The 18,758-nt window shown below is 48.9% G+C and overlaps 1 protein-coding gene across 3 annotated transcripts in view; it reads right to left on the bottom strand.

The window, feature by feature from the left end:
* LOC133355163 (insulin-like growth factor 1 receptor) overlaps window positions 1–18,758 on the bottom strand; it is a 124,263-nt gene that overhangs the window by 83,917 nt on the left and 21,588 nt on the right. For all 3 annotated transcript variants that reach the window (XM_061572492.1, XM_061572493.1, XM_061572491.1), the window contains exon 4: window positions 17,483–17,744. In XM_061572492.1, coding sequence (XP_061428476.1) covers window positions 17,483–17,744 — 262 coding nt within the window. The remainder of the gene's footprint in view (window positions 1–17,482; window positions 17,745–18,758) is intronic.

The raw sequence follows: 18,758 nt of genomic DNA, 5'->3' as shown, positions 1-18,758 counted from the left end.
CGCCCACGATTGTGGAGAAGCTCGTGTTCATCAAGACCAACCTGCCCGCCGCATTCTACAGGTTCTAATTCTCCCCGAAATCGGGTTTAATTGTATTAAAGAAAAAACCCGATGCCTGCCGCTGGAAAAATCGGGTTTTTTCCACCCATGACTGCCACAGCATGCTCTCAACCCACCCTATCTTGAGCTCATCTCATTCAACTATTTTTTATTTTACCAGGAAAGGCCCACTGAGCTGTATAGCTCTTCTTCAGAAGCGACCTGTCTATCACAAATAATAGCCCACAAAAAGTTTGCTTTTCATGTGGAAATTTATATCAGTGGCCAAATACTCTTTAAACGCATGTTTCTAAATGTGGGGAGAAAACCCAGAGTATCCAGATAGAAATCCACGCGACCACAGGGAGAGGAGCCATTCAAACTCCGAATATACAGCAGGCGTCAGGGTCGGGATGGAACCCACGACCTGCTGTATACCAGGCGAGGTTGTTAACATCTCGCCACCGTGGCGCCCTACCAATCACCCACCAGTACCTCTTGCCACACACTTCAATTTACCCCATTCCAACAAATCCTCGCAGCCGCTTTTGGCTCGCCATCGAACAAAGACGGTCGCTGCATCGCACGCCGTCAGATGCCCTTCTGCGGCCGTCAAGATGCGCTTCTGAGGCCGTCTGGAACGCTCTTCCTTCCGATATTAGGAAGCCACTGGAACTACGCACTTTTAAATCTAAATTGAAAATTAATTTCTTCAGAACTGCTTTTCGTGTTTAGTTTGTTGTCCTTCACCCGCACCTCCGGGTAAGCACGGTTGGCTACGTACGGTGCAAAAGAAGTTCAACATATATATACATTAAAATAACTCGTATTCCCCCATGCCTTGTTTGGGCAGGGCCCATATCTGCATTGTCTTATCTGTCCTCTCTTCCCCATCCCACGACCCCCTTAACTTTTCCAACAATCAAGTTTTGGCTGTCAACTCCGGTCAGCTGATCAAATGGTAAACGCCGTTCCAAATGCTACGGACTGTGACATTGTCGGGTCAAAAAGTACCGCACGATTTACCGCAGTAATATATTCACAGTGAATTTAAAGATGCGTGTTTATCAAGCGTTCAACTGCTCCGAGGAGGTAGAACAATTTCGCTGCATGTGTCACCCCCTCTCCAACTCGGTGATTCACAACTCTTGAGAGATTCCAGGATCTGATTTTTTTTTTGGACACTACGGGGACCGTAGAGCTCCTCGAGCAGCTGCTGGGGGGTTACGTACACCCATTACATACAACATATACGTATTTTTGTTTTAAACACAGCATCTCTGACACTACATTCACCACATTCATCAAGAGCTTAACAATCGTTCTTAAATCGACGAGTCGTTACACCGTCTCTCCCTCTTAACAGTTACAGCTCTTTGTCGATCCACTGATGAATGAATTCCTCTCCATGCTGTGTTGCTCATGAGGGTAGTTTGACCCTACTTCACCACGCTGGGCAGTGCAGAATGATTCAGGAGAGAGGCCGGCGCGAGTTTAGATATCATTTGCCTTGGCCGGGAATCAAACCTCATGTCGCTGGGTTTTTTGTCGACTTGCAAAGAAAGGTGCTGCGTAAAATGACGAAAACAATGATGACCGGTCACCATCATTGTCATCATCATCATCGTCGTCATCATCACCAAACAACAGGCTCCGCTAACTTGCAATGGCAGTTGACCCTTAACCGCAAATCATATCCCACGCTTAAGCGCTCTAGCCTACCATGATGTCATGCAGTGAGACTGTGGAAAGGTAGAGACCACCCAAGTTGTTTCCGGCAAGGACACAAGGAGAAAAGTTGGGGTTCATCTGCCGAGCTGGGGAGCACCACTCGTTGTGTAACATTGCAAGGTTGCGCAACCCAAGTTGGCGCGCGTCAGCTGTGGGGGGAGAGGACATGCGTCATGTCCTCACTTAAGTTTTCCTGCGATCTTTCGTCTGCCACCTTCACCCATCACAATAGACAAAGATCCCCCGTATAGCCTGTAACAGACTGTTGGGGCAAGTGCAATTAGCGAGTAGCACCCATGAAGGTAGGCATGGCGCAGGAGGGAGTGGGTGGCCAACACCACGCCCGGCTCCTGAGTGGCGATGTTTGCACACTGCACCAGGTACTCATTTGAGGCCGAGTCGACCTAGGCGAGGCCCATGACCGGTTCAGATAATCGTCACGGGTGTCGGCTGTGAGCGGGAATCGAACTCGGGTCGCCGGGGTCGGAGCACAGCGCGATAACCGCTACTGCACTACCGCTCCCAAACCTGCACCACCCACCCACCCACAAACGCACGCACCCACAGGGCCCCTCACTCTCTCCATAGAGCGGCGAGGAACACAGCGCGGCGGTAGATCACCGTCGGCACCTCCACCTCAAGGCGACATTTGCCACCTTTTTCCGTTGTTTGTTTGTTCCTCAATTCAACAAACCGACCAACAACACACACCCACCCCTAGCTCAACTCACACACACAAAAAAAATTCCCCAAAAAGCATCAATCGTATGTGCCGTGAGCCAACTGGGGCCGCCACCTTGGGTACACTGGCCCTTGCCATAGCAACGTGGAGTACCGAGGTGACTGGTTGAGTTGATGGTCCTCAGCCTGACCACTAAAGACTGCACGCACGAAAAAAAAATGTCCGCAACATTAAACTTGGGTTCTGCACTTAAATTTGGCTAAATTCTAGCTCCGAGAATGAAAATAACGGTGTGGCCGTCATGCGAAGAAAAATACTCTCAGATGGGACCAGACGTCACTTGAAGGGATGCCAAAGGTGGCTGTGATATCCACTTACTCGCTTTTTGTGTTCAGCTTGTTGTCCTTCCCCCGCACCTCTCGATTAGCACAGCCGGATATGTACGGTACGAAATAAGTTCAGCAACATACATATATCCACTTCCTTCTGGCCTAACTCTAAACACCAAGCCAAACACCAAACATCTGGCCTCTAAACACCAAGCGTGGCACTGCTCTGCATGAGACTCGGACGGATAATCCAAACCGCTTGACGCGACGCCGAAAGCATAATCGGCATCATCGTGGGAGCAAAATTAGGAAAAATGTGGAATTTCCACCAATGGCTTGTGGGACTGCTATTAAAGAAGCGGCCCCTTCTCCGTGGGCAGATTCAGCAGAAAGCGACATGTCAGGGCACTCAGAATGCAATCGGGGTTCGGCATGCAGAGGGGCGGCATCAGGCGGCATCAGGCTGATACCGATTTTGGGTTTATTTTTGGGGGGGGTGGTTAAAGACACTGGACAGCGCGCGCGCATTTTCACCTTTCGATTTACACCCCTGCCCACTTGTTTGGACAACCCGCAAGATTTAGCGTTGAGAGCGTCGGAAAGAAGGGGGCCCCATATTCTCTTGACCACTTAGGCTCGGGGACTGCTGCTTCTTCTTCTTCTTCGGTGAAAGACAAGACACAAAACTGCAGACGCACACGGCCAAAACAGTTCGCTCGTCTGCTGCCGTGTGTACACCGTACGTTGAATGCCCATAATTGGCTCTCAAGACCGCACCGCAAGCCGCATCCAGATGGCTCAAAAATATTTCCATTTGGCTTGTGATTTTTATTCCAGATTAAGCCAAAGATTGTGCCAATTACATTGACATTCCACAATAACCAATTAATACCATTCTTTGTCAAAGGTGATGCTAAAATGCAAAAACTACGATGACTAACATTACCAGTTTTCAAGCTGATAAAAGACATTTAAAATGCACGTGATGACATATATTAGTTTTCAGATTAATTTATTTATTTGTTGCTGTGAATGTTTTAACGGAAAGTCCTTGACTATTGGTGCATATCCCTCTGCCGCTCTCAGACGCTCTAGAACGGTGACCTTTGACCTCGAACTCTCCACCTTGGCCCTCTCCAAACATAAAAGACTGGGAACCACAACAAGACTTGGTCAAGCCTTGCACAGCCACACATTCCTGTATCACCTCAACCAAGGCTCCAATGTCCGTACACACGCGCAAGTATGCCCCCCGTCAACGTAAAGCAGTCACGGGTTTGACTGATGACCCAGCACTCACCGATGCACTCGACTCACTCGCTCACGAGCGGTCAGTCGCCTCCCTATCAACCTTCTAATGCTACCAGGGCCATATTATACGATAGGCCACAATAGGCACTGTGCCTAGAGCAATGAACACATTTTTTAAAAATGTGTATGATAAGAAAATGTAACCAAGATATCTTCCTGAATAAATATGTTTATATCGCAAGGATAGGCATGCCGCAGATACAAAGAGGCAGAGTCGTGTTAATGTCGATCGATTTTTTTCACTAAGGTGAGAGAAATGAACACCGGAGATGAACTTTTAGATATTTTTTTCATTGCAAAATTAGCATTAACATCCTCAAAATGGTGTTTTTCGCACCATCTCATTCTCAATAGAGAGGAGCGGAAGGGAAGAAAACGAGCCTTGTTGTCCTGTGCTTGATCAGAAACAGTTTATTTTATGAGCTTTCACGAATGACAGTGGCAGGTAGTCACATGGGCAGCAGTTCCAACTGTCTAAAGTTATCACTCAAGGCCTACGAAACAGGAGTGTCTCAGGCCTACAAGAATCCTAATCCGGGCCTGAATGCTACTGAACTAAAACTATATATTTTTTAATTTTACCAGGTTAAGGCCCACTGAGCTACATGAATGTTTTTTCAGAAGCGACCTGGCTATCACAAATGACAGCTCAACGAAGTGGTTTATAACGTGGAAATTTATTGCAGACAAATAATCTAAACGCGTGTTTAACCACGGCCACCATTCCCGTGAACTTCGCTCACGATTCCTCCGCCCATGTTGAGGTCTGGGGGTGGGCGGGGAGTCAACCAGAGTGACTGTTTTGTCTTATCCACATGGTGTTTCAAAAACCACCATCACCACGACCACAGTGTAGGTTACAACAACAACACTCACCCACCTGCTCACACATTCACCATATTGCAGGTCACCTCCCTTCTGTTTACACCTCTTTCCCCGTACTGCTCGAACTGGGAATTCCCTGTCGTTCCCTCTTCCCCCCCCCCCAAGTTCTTGCAGGCTACATCACTCTCAAACTCAATAAATGTGTTGACTTACACCCATTACATCGTCGGGTGCTGCTTGTTGCTGGACGCTAGGTGCTTTGAGCATTAGAGCCCTGTGCTCGATAAAAATAGTGACCTTTTTAAACCGTCCCAATTTTACTCACGTGTTTAGTTCAGTTTGTTAAGCTTGTTGAGCCGGCTGGCCAGGGCTTGGGCTAAACGTTGCCCACTTTTCACTCAGTCAAATGTCGAGCACCACAGACTAAGTGTCCACCTTCAATGGTCCACACCAACTATGTCGGCGTTGATGGAAGAGAACATTTACTTTGGGTGCATTTACTCTAATCTTCTTGCCATTCTCCAGTGATAAATATACTCAACGAGCTGGCTATACGTGCACAATAAACAACATTCTTTGTGGCACCTAACGAGAGAAAAAAAGCGTCTGCCTGTGACCAAATCACCAGGAATGCACCGCCCCCTCCCCCCCCAATTGTCAGGATCTCAAGAAGCTTAGCAGAGTTGGGCTTAGATAGTCCTTGGATAGGCGATCAGCATGCATACCCAGGTGTTATAGGCTGCTGTGGGGGCTATGTTGTGCGAAGCGACATTTGGCAGTGCAACAAAAAAAATACATTGTTGTACTGTTCACGGGTCTATGCTCCTCCCTGCCTTCACCGCCCGGCGATGAGCAGCACGGTGGAGCACGGTCAAATAATGCTCACGGTGTGCGGAGGCCCTCATCCAGCAGCGGGTTGACAAAAAGGGCTATGCCGATTGCACCCGAGATGCTTTGTTAGCGATCGGCATGTAATGCAAGATACAGGGTAAAAAAAAAACAAATGTAAACCGTTTTAGCGGGCATCCAACTAGGATTGACAGACGGTTGACACAAGAGAGCCCCCTAAACTTAAGACACACGCGCGGCAAATCAAGCGCGTAGGAGTTCTCTTGTTTGCATCGCTTCGAGTAGCTAATTCCCGTCGGTTGCTTTGATGGCTCGACAGGGAGCCAATATCAAGACGGTGAAAGTGCACGTCCCTTTCTTGACCGGGTTATGATCGAGCAGCTTAACAAAGAGGACGGGCAAGGCTGGGGTGAAGATACAAACGAGCGAGAGACGAGAGACACATACTAAAGAGACGCGTACGAAAGAGACACATACTAAAGAGACGCGTACGAAAGAGACACATACTAAAGATGCTACGAAAGAGACACATACTAAAGATGCGTACGAAAGAGACACGTACTAAAGAGACACGTACGAAAGAGACACGTACTAAAGACGCGTACGAAAGAGACACATACTAAAGATGCGTACGAAAGAGACACATACTAAAGAGACACGTACGAAAGAGACACGTACTAAAGAGACGCATATCGGCAACGAGAAGCTGGCTCCACAAACCTCTCGGTGGCGCAAACGAAAAAATGTCCGCCGGGTATGACGTGCGGATTGGCAGGTATGGGACACGGACGGAGGGAATGGAACGAGAGAGCTTGAAACGCGTGCACAAAGAAGATGCAGGTTTTTCGAATTACACTGACAGACGGACGGACAGAAAGAGGAGCACGCGGATCAGAGAGCAAACACGAATGAAGAGATCAGGGATTTTCTTCACACCTTGCTGGTTGCAATCTCCAGAGGAACGTCGTCGTCGTAAAAAAATTGTCAAATTCTGATTTGCTACTCGACGTTGCTCCGGATTTGCTGATGAACCGAATGAGACGGGCACGTTTGGCCATCACGTCACAAGTTGATTTGATTGGTTCTGCCGGGTGGTGGAGGGTTATAGTTAAACATTAAACCTACACCCTGTAAGCCAAAAGAAACTACTTGTGAATGACGAATTCGACTTTGTATTGACGGTTGAGAACACTAAATGCCTTGGAAGCGAGCTAAAAACGGCAGTAGCTGGATAGATTTCTACATTTTTTTAAACGTATGTAGATTGAACTTCTTTCGCACCAGTACGTAGCCAACCGTGCTAATGGGAGGTGCGGGGAGAAAAACAACAAACTAAATGCGAAAAGTAGTTCGAAAGCAATGAGATTTCAATCTAGATTATTTAAAAGAGCGTAGCTCCAGTGGCTTCCGAACATCGGAAGAGCGTTCCAGACGGCCGCAGAAGTGCACCTGAAAACGTGCGATGCGGTGACCGGAGTTCGCCTGATGATGGTTTACGCTGCGTGGGAAACGCTGGGAGTCGAGATGAGGGCGACCTGTGATGCGCGAGTGTGTGACGGTCTGCGTAAGTTGCTGAGCCTTTGAAAAAGAGCGCATCTAAAAGCGCGCGTGCGACCGACAGTGGGTGGCATTGTAAAAGTGACAAGCACAGCCGCGCGGCCAAAACACACCGGAACACAGCGCGCGTGCAACAAGGCCTTGCACTGGGAGAGCCTTTTAATCTCACTCCCCTCTGCCCAACAATCCCAATCCCCCCCGCCCCCCAAAAGGTTTGCTTCCGTTTTAATCATTAACATTTTCATTGATGCCTGTTTATGGCAGCAATACAAATAACCGTAAAAGCAGCCAGAGCACTGTTGCAGTCATAAATAAATGAAAACTCTGAACCCGGGGCAAATATTTGCAACCGCTCTCTTTTGTTGGCACAACATTTCACCTTCCTATTGAGGCCCACTGCTATTAGGCTTGAGGTCAGCCAGAGAATTCTTATCTTTTCATCACATTGGGAGGTTGTGGGGTGTTATCTATCCCTGCAAGGTAAACTACACAATGTATTTTCCCACACTGCTCTATTATTTGCTAATACTCATGGGGGCCGGATGAAACGTGGATTATACACTTTCCGTGTACAGAACAACGCACCGTTTTCTTTTAATAACCAACCGACAGATAACCACAATGACAAACATCCACCTGCTGCCATGTGGACTTTAACAAACAGCCGGGACAAGTGCTGTTAGAGCGAGCGCCTACGGTGGCCTCGTAGGCCGGCACGGGTAGTGTGGTCAGTACGCGAACTCCGGTCATCCTCGCCGGAGCAGCAGCACGGGCAACAGCAGCGGCTTTTGGCTGGCCATCGAACAAAGACGGTCACCGCTATCGCGCGCTTTCAGATGCCCTTCTGCGGCCGTCCGAAACGCTATTCCTTTCGATATTAGGAAGCCACTCGGAGCACTATGCACGATTTAAATCATCATCTAGATTGATAACTAATTTCTTTAGAACTGCGTTTTGTGTTTAGTTTGGTGGTTGGTTACGTACGGTACAAAAGAAGTTCAACATACATGCATAGCGCACCGCATCCGGCTGCCTTAATTCTACCCAGTGCTGGATGATTTTTCACGGCACCAGATTCTCAGTTAAGACAACGTATGGGAGATTTAGGACTGGTCCTGATGTCACCTGCCACTGATGTTAACCATGGCAAAGATAATCTAACTCGGGTCAAAGTCAATGAGACGAGACCAGACATTTGAAATGTCTTCGCGCGGGCCAATAACAAGTCAATTAAGTGGTAACCACTTGAACGGAGTTGAGAGTTAGAAAATACATAACTCACGTGAGCCATATTTATCTGCACCGCTATAGATTTTCCACCTTAGGTGAAACCATTTTTCTGCTATGGCCCATGGAATATTGCCGTGTTTGCGGCTACAGTGTTCCAACCACGACACGCCACCAGGCATCAGCAGCTCCCTGAAAGCCTTCAACACAGCACACCAGGTACTTAGCCTTAAACGAGGATCTGGTGCGTGTCACAATCAGCGATGCGGAAACAAATGTAGCCAGGCGTGGCAGCTGTCCACACCACTATCCTTGGCGTGCACGCCGTGTCGAACTTAATAGGTGCTCACTAATAGCGTTTGGTGCAACAGGCCTTTAAAGACCACACACAAAGACAAAGACCGCCCTGCCGATATAGCCTTAACAGACTGTTGGGGCAAGTGCTGCGAGTGAGCACCTGTGAGGGCCGGCACGGTACGCATAGGGGTGGGTGGCCAGCACTACGCCTGGCTGCCTTCATCTTCCGAGTGCTGATGTTTTACACACCGCATCAGGTACTCATTTGAGGCCGAGTATATCTAGGGGAGGGCTCAGGAATGGTACAGATAACGATCACAGGTGTTGGCCGTGAGCGGAATTCGAACTCGGGCCGTCAGGTTCGCAACACGCCAACTGCTACACTAACGCTCCCCACGCGTACGCACACCTACGACTCGTGGCTTTGCAGTTCAGCGAATGCACAGTTCAATCCCGAGCACAGAAGCATAAACGCAGACTGCAGAAAACGTGGCGAGCTGTTAACTACCTCATCTGGTATACAGGAGGTGGGAGGTTCGATCCCGACCCTGACGCCTGAATATTTCGAGTTTGCACGTTCTCCCCGTGGTCGCATGGATTTTTCTCCTGGTCCTTCGGTTTTTCCCTCCACATTTCAAAACGTGCGTTTTGAGTATTTGGCGACTATAAATGTCCACGTGATGAACCACTTCGTTTGTGGCCAGGTCGCATCTGAAAAAAGAGCTATACAGCTCAAGTGGACCTTACCTGGTCAACTAAAAATAGTTTAGGTTACTAGTTTAGCGCAGCGATTAGTCCGAATGCAATCAATTGCAATCACGACTTCAAACGCTCGATTTAACAAAGTGCACATGTAGCCAGGGCCCATCGCCGTACCGCACAAACGGGGGGGGAAATCGCGCAGACACAGATGTGTCACATGCCAATTTAAAAAGGAAAAACACTTTTTAAAAATTATTTTCGAAAATGAGTCGGGCTTGCCTAATCGAGGCAGACTTCACGTCTCGGGTGTAACTTTTTATGAAAAATAAACGTTTCGTGTATCTTCGCGCAAGACGTTACGAACCTACAGACAACTATTGGGCCTGGAAGGGGGGGGGACGGACTCACCGAAGGCTTCTGCTTCGACGACATTCTCCAGAAGCTGTGTCATTACTCTTCATTAGTCTTGAGTTTCTCATCCGCCCCACCCTGTTATTCTACACATCATGCTCAACACCTGTGGAACACAGAGGTTTTTAAAGCCTCTCCGTTCACAACGACTGCAGAGCACTTGTAAAACATACTCTGCTGTATTGTTATATTGTTGTGTGTTTACCAGCATTATCCACCTACTTTTGTCGCAATACGTAAGCACAAGCTTCGTGTCATCAAATTTGCAAAGCACAGCTTAGCGTGCGCAAAAAAACTCAACGCGGATTTGAAATATGCATCCTTGGCCGACAACAAATAGCACGATACTTACAACAACAATTATTTTTGGATGTACTAACGAACAGCAAAACAAGCCGGCAGGTAATAATTCACAACCCTGGCGGCGTTGAAGATAAACCGTCGGGACTTTGGTGACACAATTCAAGAATCGACTTTATTTTTGCCATTCTCACGCCGCCTCACTCACGGGGGGTTACTGTTTCGTCTCTTACGTTCCGAACGCGTTGGTCGTTCCGTCTCCTTCGTTCCAACGTTGGCCTCAAGTGGCGTGCGCGTGCGCCTTGCGCACACCGTTTACACGGCTCAGAAAGCCTATTCTTGCACGCGCAATTCAGCGCAAGTGCCGTCAGCCCGAGCATCGATTTTAAATCGACGAGTCGATGCGCGTCTCTCCGGTGGGCTAACTTTTCCGTGCAAAATAAATCCGATAGGGCGCAATTTAACGGTGCTCGGGTTGCGTACCGCCGCCTAAGTTTTTGCAGTTTTCAGGTACATCCCTGCAATCCTCGGTTTGTATCGCAGTGCTGTCCGACTCCAGGAAAAGAAAACCCCAAGGCACGGGGAGGGAAACGTCGGATATCGTACCGAACGACTCGGCGGCACAACCTGAAAACGAATCGGAAATGCGAGTTGCTGTTTTTTGTTTTTTAAAGCGGGACGGTATAAAAAAAATAGACAAAGCCACGAACCTCCGCCCGTGGTGTGAGAAACACTCGTTTTTTGGCGTGGCCCCCGCAACAGATTAGTCACCTAACCGCAAAGCGGTGCGCTTACCGGCAGTTTTGGCCCACAGCGGCCAATCGTCAACCGCCAACAGCGGTGACTTCAGCGGGGAAACACTCCACAAATAGGTAAGCACGCGGGGGCGCAAGCACACACACACACAGCAGCACGGTCAGACTCCCAGACTACCAACCGTCGTGCACACACCCCGAGATGCAAACAAGCCACTTCAGAGTTTTCTAGATTTGAAGCTTTCGTGACTGCAAGGATTCATATTCTTAGGTTTTTTCGGTAAAGTCACGTAGGTAAAAAAATGTAAAATTAATACCGTCCGACGGTTCCACCTGAAGACGGAAGTTTGTGATGCTTCCGAAACGCCGTGATTTTTATTTTATTTTTATTTTACTTGGCTATTACAAACGATAGCTCAACGAAGTGGCTCATCGTGTGGACATTAATATTTCGCCAAATACTCTAAACGTCTTCCCTCCTTTTGTTGGCACTATCGCTTGTCTGGACCGGCGGTGCCATCGTCCTAACGATCGATATGTTTCGTAACTAGCCTACGTTTTCGAATCCGTGTGTTCCTCTTCCCGTCTCTGTAACTCCGAGCATGCCCCTTTTCTCCACGTTGCTCTGCACCAGAGGTCGCAACCGGTTACCGATACCCGTACCCTACCCGATACCCGGCTACCCGTACCCGGCCAGGTACGGGAACCCGTGTGCGACCCTGGTGCGGCCGGGTACGGGTAAGGAATCAAAACCCATTTGCGACCTCTGCTCTGCACACCTTTCAGCACTAGCTTCATATTCTTTGACAATGCTCACATTTCTGATGCATGTGTTAAGACAGGTCAAGGCGCAAGCGAATTCACAGCTGTACAATACTTTTGTTTACATCCTGACAATTCCTTACCCTTGTTCGAGTTCCCATTGTTATCAAGTGCGAAAGCTGATCAACACCGAGGTGTTGGCGGATATGTAAAAAGGTCAGATATTTGAACATCTATTGAAAAAAAATTACAGTTACACCACGCACACAATTCTGCAACCGGGTGTGGGCGGTTAACTGACGTTCGAATATGCGACGTCCTTACCATTAACCCTTAAAGCAGGAACGCGAGAGAGACGACGTGTGAATGTCGGGAGTGCGAGCGTAGGTTTTTTTGATCACGTGATCGACGGAGTTACGTTTGCTGTTTTTTTCCTCTTCTTGTTCACCGCTGTTACTTTGGCAAGTCTCAGCATGCGTGCGTGTTTGAGAAGGGTATTCCATTACCTATCGATGTGCGGCGTTCAGCGGGCGGCCGGTGTAACAATTTCTACGTTCCGCGTCGCGATCTTCACCCGGCGGCGAGATGAATAGCGAAACCACGCAAACTCTCCTGAGGAAGCCCTCTCGTCGTTGCCAGCAGACCTTGACGCTGGTTGGCATCTTAGCCCCTGAAAATATTGCTGCTGCTGCTGCCATACGTACATACGCAAGGAGAGAACGTGATGGCGAGATCACACCACGGGTTGGTAACGGTGAAAAATACATTTCGCCTCGCCAAAAAAAAAATGTTTTTAAACTGTGTTACCCACTGTTGTGAAACTGTTTCCATGGGATTTAAACAAACTGACACGAGGTATTAAAAAAAAGGGAAAAAAAACATGCATGACAAAAATTCCATACAAGAATATTGGAAAAAAATTAAGAATATTAGAAAAAAATAAAAAAAATTTGCCCGACTTTGCTTTTACTTTGCCCCCATAATGTTGCACACGACCGTCAAATGTGTCGTGAAATGCACTCAAAACGTCGACCGATTTCGCATTTCATATCCGTCAGTATTATTTTCATTTCCTTGCTGTTCTTGCCAAACAAAACACATTACACACGGGCGAGTCACCGCGCCAAGGTTTTTGTGTGGTTAAGTACACAAATATCCCCACCGCTCTACCTGTTGTGTGTGTGTGTGTGTTCCCAGGTCAGTTTCAGTCCCGGGCTATAAATAAGAACTGCAAAGAACAGCTGTCATCGCTTACGGAGACTCGCTGCTACTCGGGGAGAGTTTTACAGCTAAAGGAAGAATGCACGACACGTACCCACCCCCCTTCTTTTCTGCGGGAGCGAGCCTGCTTCCGTAACTACGTTAAGATTATTTGTCACTCCGCCGAGCTCGATGCGTGCACGCTCATGCGAGCGACCCTGCACGAATGCAACGAAGCGTTCGGTTAGCCACCCTAAACCTTTTTCGACTTGCAATTCCTCGAATGCGCGACAAAAAAAAAACACCTGAAAGATTATTTTGACACCGGAAAAGCCCGGCATTAGTTGGGCACACTCGACGCAAACCGCTAAAAATGCATCGTCTTCCCCCACCGTTTTTCACTTTCCGCAGATCGTCGAACAGAGTAAAAACATACACGTGCGAACGAATTCCGGGGGGGGGGGGGGGGGGGGGGGAGGGGGCGGGAGGCAAATGTTTTCCGACACGATACAAATGGGGGCGAACGGGGCACGCGACGCGCAGAAGTACACGCGCAGGAGGTGTGCGAGTGAGAGCATTTATCGCGGAAGCCATTGTGTAACGTGGGTGGGTGGGCTGGGTCACAAACACCACACGGGGCTGCGGTAAAAAAAAGGTCATCGCGAATAGGGGGGGAGGGGGGGGGCGGCTCCTCGTGCGCCTCCCCTGGAATGCGACAGGGTGCACCAAGAACAGGGGTCGGCAAAAACCTGCGGCTCCTGACCGCTTCCGTGACGCTGTCCACGTGCATTGCGGCTCTTGAAATGTTGAGGGGGGTTTTTTGTTTACCGAATTCGAAAAAAAATGGTTCTTCTTGTTGTTTTGTTTGCCAATCCCCTGACCTAGAGACCGATACGGGCCAACCAACGATACCAGCTCACAAGGGCTGCTGGCTTATTTATTTTATTAAAACACAATGTTCACCCGCAGGTGTTGTGTAACACGTGCGATCCACTCACTTCACTTACGCTCACAAGAGTTTGGCCTTGGTGTCGCTTCAAAAGGGGAAAAGAAATGCGTGGGTGTAATTAAACGATTAAGCGCCATCACCGTCGGCCACGATCATCAAACCACTTGCGGATGAAGGCCTCCCTCCTTCCTGGTCGTGCAATGCTCTCTACCCCGCTCCTGCGCACGAGCCAATTTCATTGCTCCATCTCCGTGGTGGACATTTTCTCGTGCACGTCGTTTCTGAAAAACAACTATTTAGCTCAGTAGGCCTTACCTGTACAGCGCTTTGAGATCCTTGATGAAAAGCGATGATATATAAATGGAATTGTTACTATTATCTGGTAAAATTAAAATAGTTTTTTTTTACTTACATTTCTTAACAGTCCATACAATGTCTGTACTTTGCATTATGTTGCTATAAGTGATTATGTTCCTATTCATGTCACATGGTGTAATTCTAAGCATGCACCTCCCCCCCTCCCCATGCTTGTTCATGTCAATGTTTATTGATGTCGATGTCCAATGTTTCTGATCAACGTGTCGCAGCAGGTAGAATATATCAATTACAAGCTCCCTTTAAGGCACAGCGGGGGGGTGGTGGGGGTCTTGGTTTTCATTGCTAAGTTCAATATTACAAAACCACATCTTTTGGAAAACATTAGTCGGGCAAGGTGAAGTGAATGGTTAATCGGTCAAGACTGCAGCACCTGTACACTCCCAACTACCTGGCGCACAGTGTGCACCCAGAGTTAAGTGGCAATATGCCCCCGTATAGCATGAACAGACTGTTGGGGCAAGTGCTGTTCGCGAACACCTATGAAGGCTGGCACGGCACACGACAAGGGAAGGTTGGCCAGGGTCATGCACGGCTGCCTTTGTCTCGCTAGTGGTGATGTTTAGACACCGACCTAGGGGAGGCCCAGGACCGGCTCAGATAATCAGCGCTGATGTTGCCCGTGACCGGGAACCAAACTCGGGTCGTCGGGTTCATAGCACGGCGGCACTAACCACTTGCGCCACCACTCCCCCCCCCCCCTGCCCGCCCCCCACAAACACACACCCACACTGGCAGATTCCCATGATTGGAGCGAAGCGCACCGACACATCCTGTTAACCGAGCCACCTGACCCCGTGCATGACTTACCCTTTTTTAGGTGGTCGGGGGGGAGGACAGCCACTCTTCAAAAGATTCACGCACGTGGCACTCAGCGGTAGACCACAGCTATGCGCCGGATCGTACAGTGTGACTCGCGCGCATGCTACGCCCCGGCGAGACGGGGAACGGGGCCGGGGAAAACGCGTGACTCAACCGAGCGCGCCGCCAGCGCGCCCGACGCGCACGTTCCCGTCAACGGCGGCGCGAGCGAGAGCGCCGTCCAACGACGCTGAAGGGACGCGCGCAAAAAACGGGGCAAGCGTTTCGCTATAAAAGGCGCGCGGGGGGGGGGGGTCGGCGGGGAGGGGGGTGAATATCTCTGGGACGCGAGATGCGCGGATTTTTCGGTAGCGGCCACGAACGCCGCAGATGTAAACAGCGACGGGTGCATTCGCCATGCAGGAGAGCGCGAGACACCCGAGTACTGCTACTGCTGCACGAGTATTTTTAACACAATGCCTCAACCGCTAATTGCGATGTTGTTGAAAAGGAGGGGAGAGGTAAGAAAGAAAAACCAAGAAAAACACCAAAACTGAAACAATCAGGACCGTAAAATGTGCACCGGTTGAGAGTGTTTGTTTGCACGCGGAATGCACAGCAGCTGCTATAATTGTGAACTTAAATGCTAATTTATGCTGCGGGCCGAATAGTTTAAATATCATCGTCGTCGTCGTCGTCAACAACAACAACGACAACGACAACGGACATGATCAATCCACTGCAAAGTCGCAATCCAAACAGCACCTGCACACGAGCCGATCTCATCGCTCCATCGCCGCGGTTGACATCGTCGAAGGAACATTCTAACTTTCGACCGCCACTCCCACCGTTCACCTCGACAACCGGCCATCGTCCCTTCGAAGTGACGTTTCCTGCCCCCAAGGCCCACTTACTTTCCTCAACTCTCAAAGCGAAAACCCTTAAACTCGCGCATTTTATGACCTTGTTGAGTTGTAAATTTAATTCATGAGAGGTTTTTTTTGGGGTCGCGAAATCCTACGTGTTCAACTTGTAAATTTAACCAGGTACGATTAGAGAACCTGATTTGGTTGGGTCAATTACTGTACCTGTCTTCCGGGTCCTATCATTTGAAGGACCTTTCCATATTTCCTGCAGGTGATTGGATATAAATCCTTTTTTTTCTGAAAGACAGCTTTTATTCATCGATTCTCCACCTGGAACTCTGCTCCCGTCTAAAACAGTGAACTCTGTACACGAGCGGCGAGTAACTTACCCGTTGGTGCCGTCAAATCATCATTACCGTTACCATTTAAATTAATCAATATTAGTAAAACGTTCACACATATACCTGTCGTTTTCGCTTGTCCAAGTAAGTTTCCCAGCACATAAATAATGCTGCGCTTTATAAGATCTCTAACCTTGCCGTGCTGAGCCGAAGACCATCAACAGAGCAACGCATCAGTCATTTAAGAACTTGGATGGCTTACAGGGTTACAGGCTCTCAGCCAGCACCCCGCATGTGGCCCAGAAGCTAACATGCAGCCAGCCAACTTGCTCATCTGCCAACTTTCGTGGTAACCTTAATTTGTGTCTGCCCAAAGACAAAGATCCCCCGTATAGCCTTCTCAGGCTGTTGGGATAAGTGCCGTCAGAAATCACCTATGAAGGTCGGAATGGCACACAAGGGGGGTGGGGTGATCAGCACCACGCCCAGCCACCTTACCCATTTGAGGCTGAGTCGACCTAGGGGAGGCCCACGACAGGTTCAGATAATTGTAACTGGTGTTGGCCATGAGCAGGAATACAAACTCGGCTCTCTGGGTTTATAGTGGAGCACGCTAACCAATATATTACTGGTTAGCAAACACACGCCAATGCCATGTTTTTGTAAATACATGCGAGAAATTATTATATTTGTTGCATGTATTATTTACATATAGGTGATGGTAAAAGTTACAGGCGAACTTGAATCTAGGCAAAACCATCGGTGGGAAAGGTGGTTGTTATTAAACTCATCTACTTTTTTATTTTACCAGGCAAGGCCCACGGAGCTAAAAGCTCTTTTTCAGAAGCGACCTGGCCACAAATGATAGCCCAATGAAGTGGCTTATCATGTGGAAATCTATTGCAGCCAAATACTCCAAACACGTCATATTGATTCTAAATGTGGAGGGAAAAACCGGAGGACACGGATACAAATCCACGCGACCACAGTGGGAGAGAGAGAGACACGCAAACTCCAAATATACAACAGGCGTCGGGTTCGGGATCGAACCCACGACCTCCTGTACACCAGGCGAGGCAGTTAACATCTCGCCACCGCGGGTAAGAACCGATGAGGAGGGAGGGAGGGAGGGCGGCCGGCCAGGGGGGAGGGGTTCAGCGGTCGGCCTCTCACCTTGCTGACAGTGCTCGCTTGACCAGCAGCGGCAGGCAAAGTTGCCGTTCTTCAGGGTCTTTTCGCATCGACTGTTGCCGTCGGCGTCCCCCGGGCAGACGTCACCGCACTCCTTGGCCGGCTTGTTCCCCGCGATGTAGTTGTTCTGCTCCGAGTCGAGCACCAGCGACCAGTCCACCGTGTTCAGGTAGCACAGGTCGGCGTTCTTCTCGATGCGCACCGCGCCACGGGTGATGTTCCGCAAGCTCGGCAGGCCGATTTCCTGCGGGCAGCGGGGGCGCGAGAGGTCGAACCGTTTGTTTACAAAAATAAACGGGTTAAATTATTCACATCTGTGGGACCGTTTTTTTGCCAGCATCAAAAAATTATTAAAAATAAGAATAGGTTTCAGCCTTTTTGGCATCAACCGCACATACTTGTAGCAAAGCATGCAAACAATTGGTGATATTATTTGTCGACATGCTTTTTTGGTCAACAATGACGTCAAATCATCGAAAGTGACTGCGACGACGGGGACCCACTGGCGACCCAAGCGTGGCCGGCTACTAACCAGAAGATAAAGTACAAACCCGCGACAGACACCCCCGTTGCCCCCAACTGCTCGGTCCACTCTCCAGAGAGCTGGCTACCTTCACACCTCTTTGACGTGCCCCAAAGCTCCAAAGTTTATTTCACAACTTGACCCAGTAAACATCAACAACCTTTTTGGTCACTTTTGTTTAAATGTTCAACGCGCACACATGCCTGCCTGCTTGACGTTGAATCACCGCGGATGAAGGTGTACCTACATCACGGGGAGCCAATAGACCAAACTTCGCCACGCTGGGCAATATGATTCAGTGATGGAAAGGAGACCGGATCTCATATCTCTTGCAATTGATGTTAGCCCTGGCCGGGAATGGAACGCTCAGTTCGGCGGGCTGACGTGCTAACCACGTAAACTAGTTTAACACGTAGGCTTTCGCGACCAATGTTATTCATAATCAACGTTTTTGGGTTTAGATCGCGTTATTTATAAATGTGTCGTAACCCTCCACCACCCGACACGGCCAATCAGTAAAAAAGTGTCACGTTGACAAAAGACAAATAGTTCACTGCTTTAGCCCACCGGTGTGTTGAAGCCACAACATTTACAATTTGAATACGACGTTTCGCTCGCCTGATATACAGGAGGTCGTGGGTCGATCTCAACCCTGACACATTTATATTTGGAGTTTGCATATTCTCCCCGTGGTTGCGTGGATTTTTATCCGGGTCCCTCTACGTTTAGAAACGT

The sequence above is a fragment of the Lethenteron reissneri genome, chromosome 50 (genome assembly GCF_015708825.2).
Source record: "Lethenteron reissneri isolate LAM-NWPU_2019-01 chromosome 50, ASM1570882v1, whole genome shotgun sequence".
NCBI classification, from domain to species: domain Eukaryota; kingdom Metazoa; phylum Chordata; class Hyperoartia; order Petromyzontiformes; family Petromyzontidae; genus Lethenteron; species Lethenteron reissneri.
Note: the sequence above shows the minus strand (reverse complement) of the source record. Positions and strands in the feature narration are given on the sequence as shown.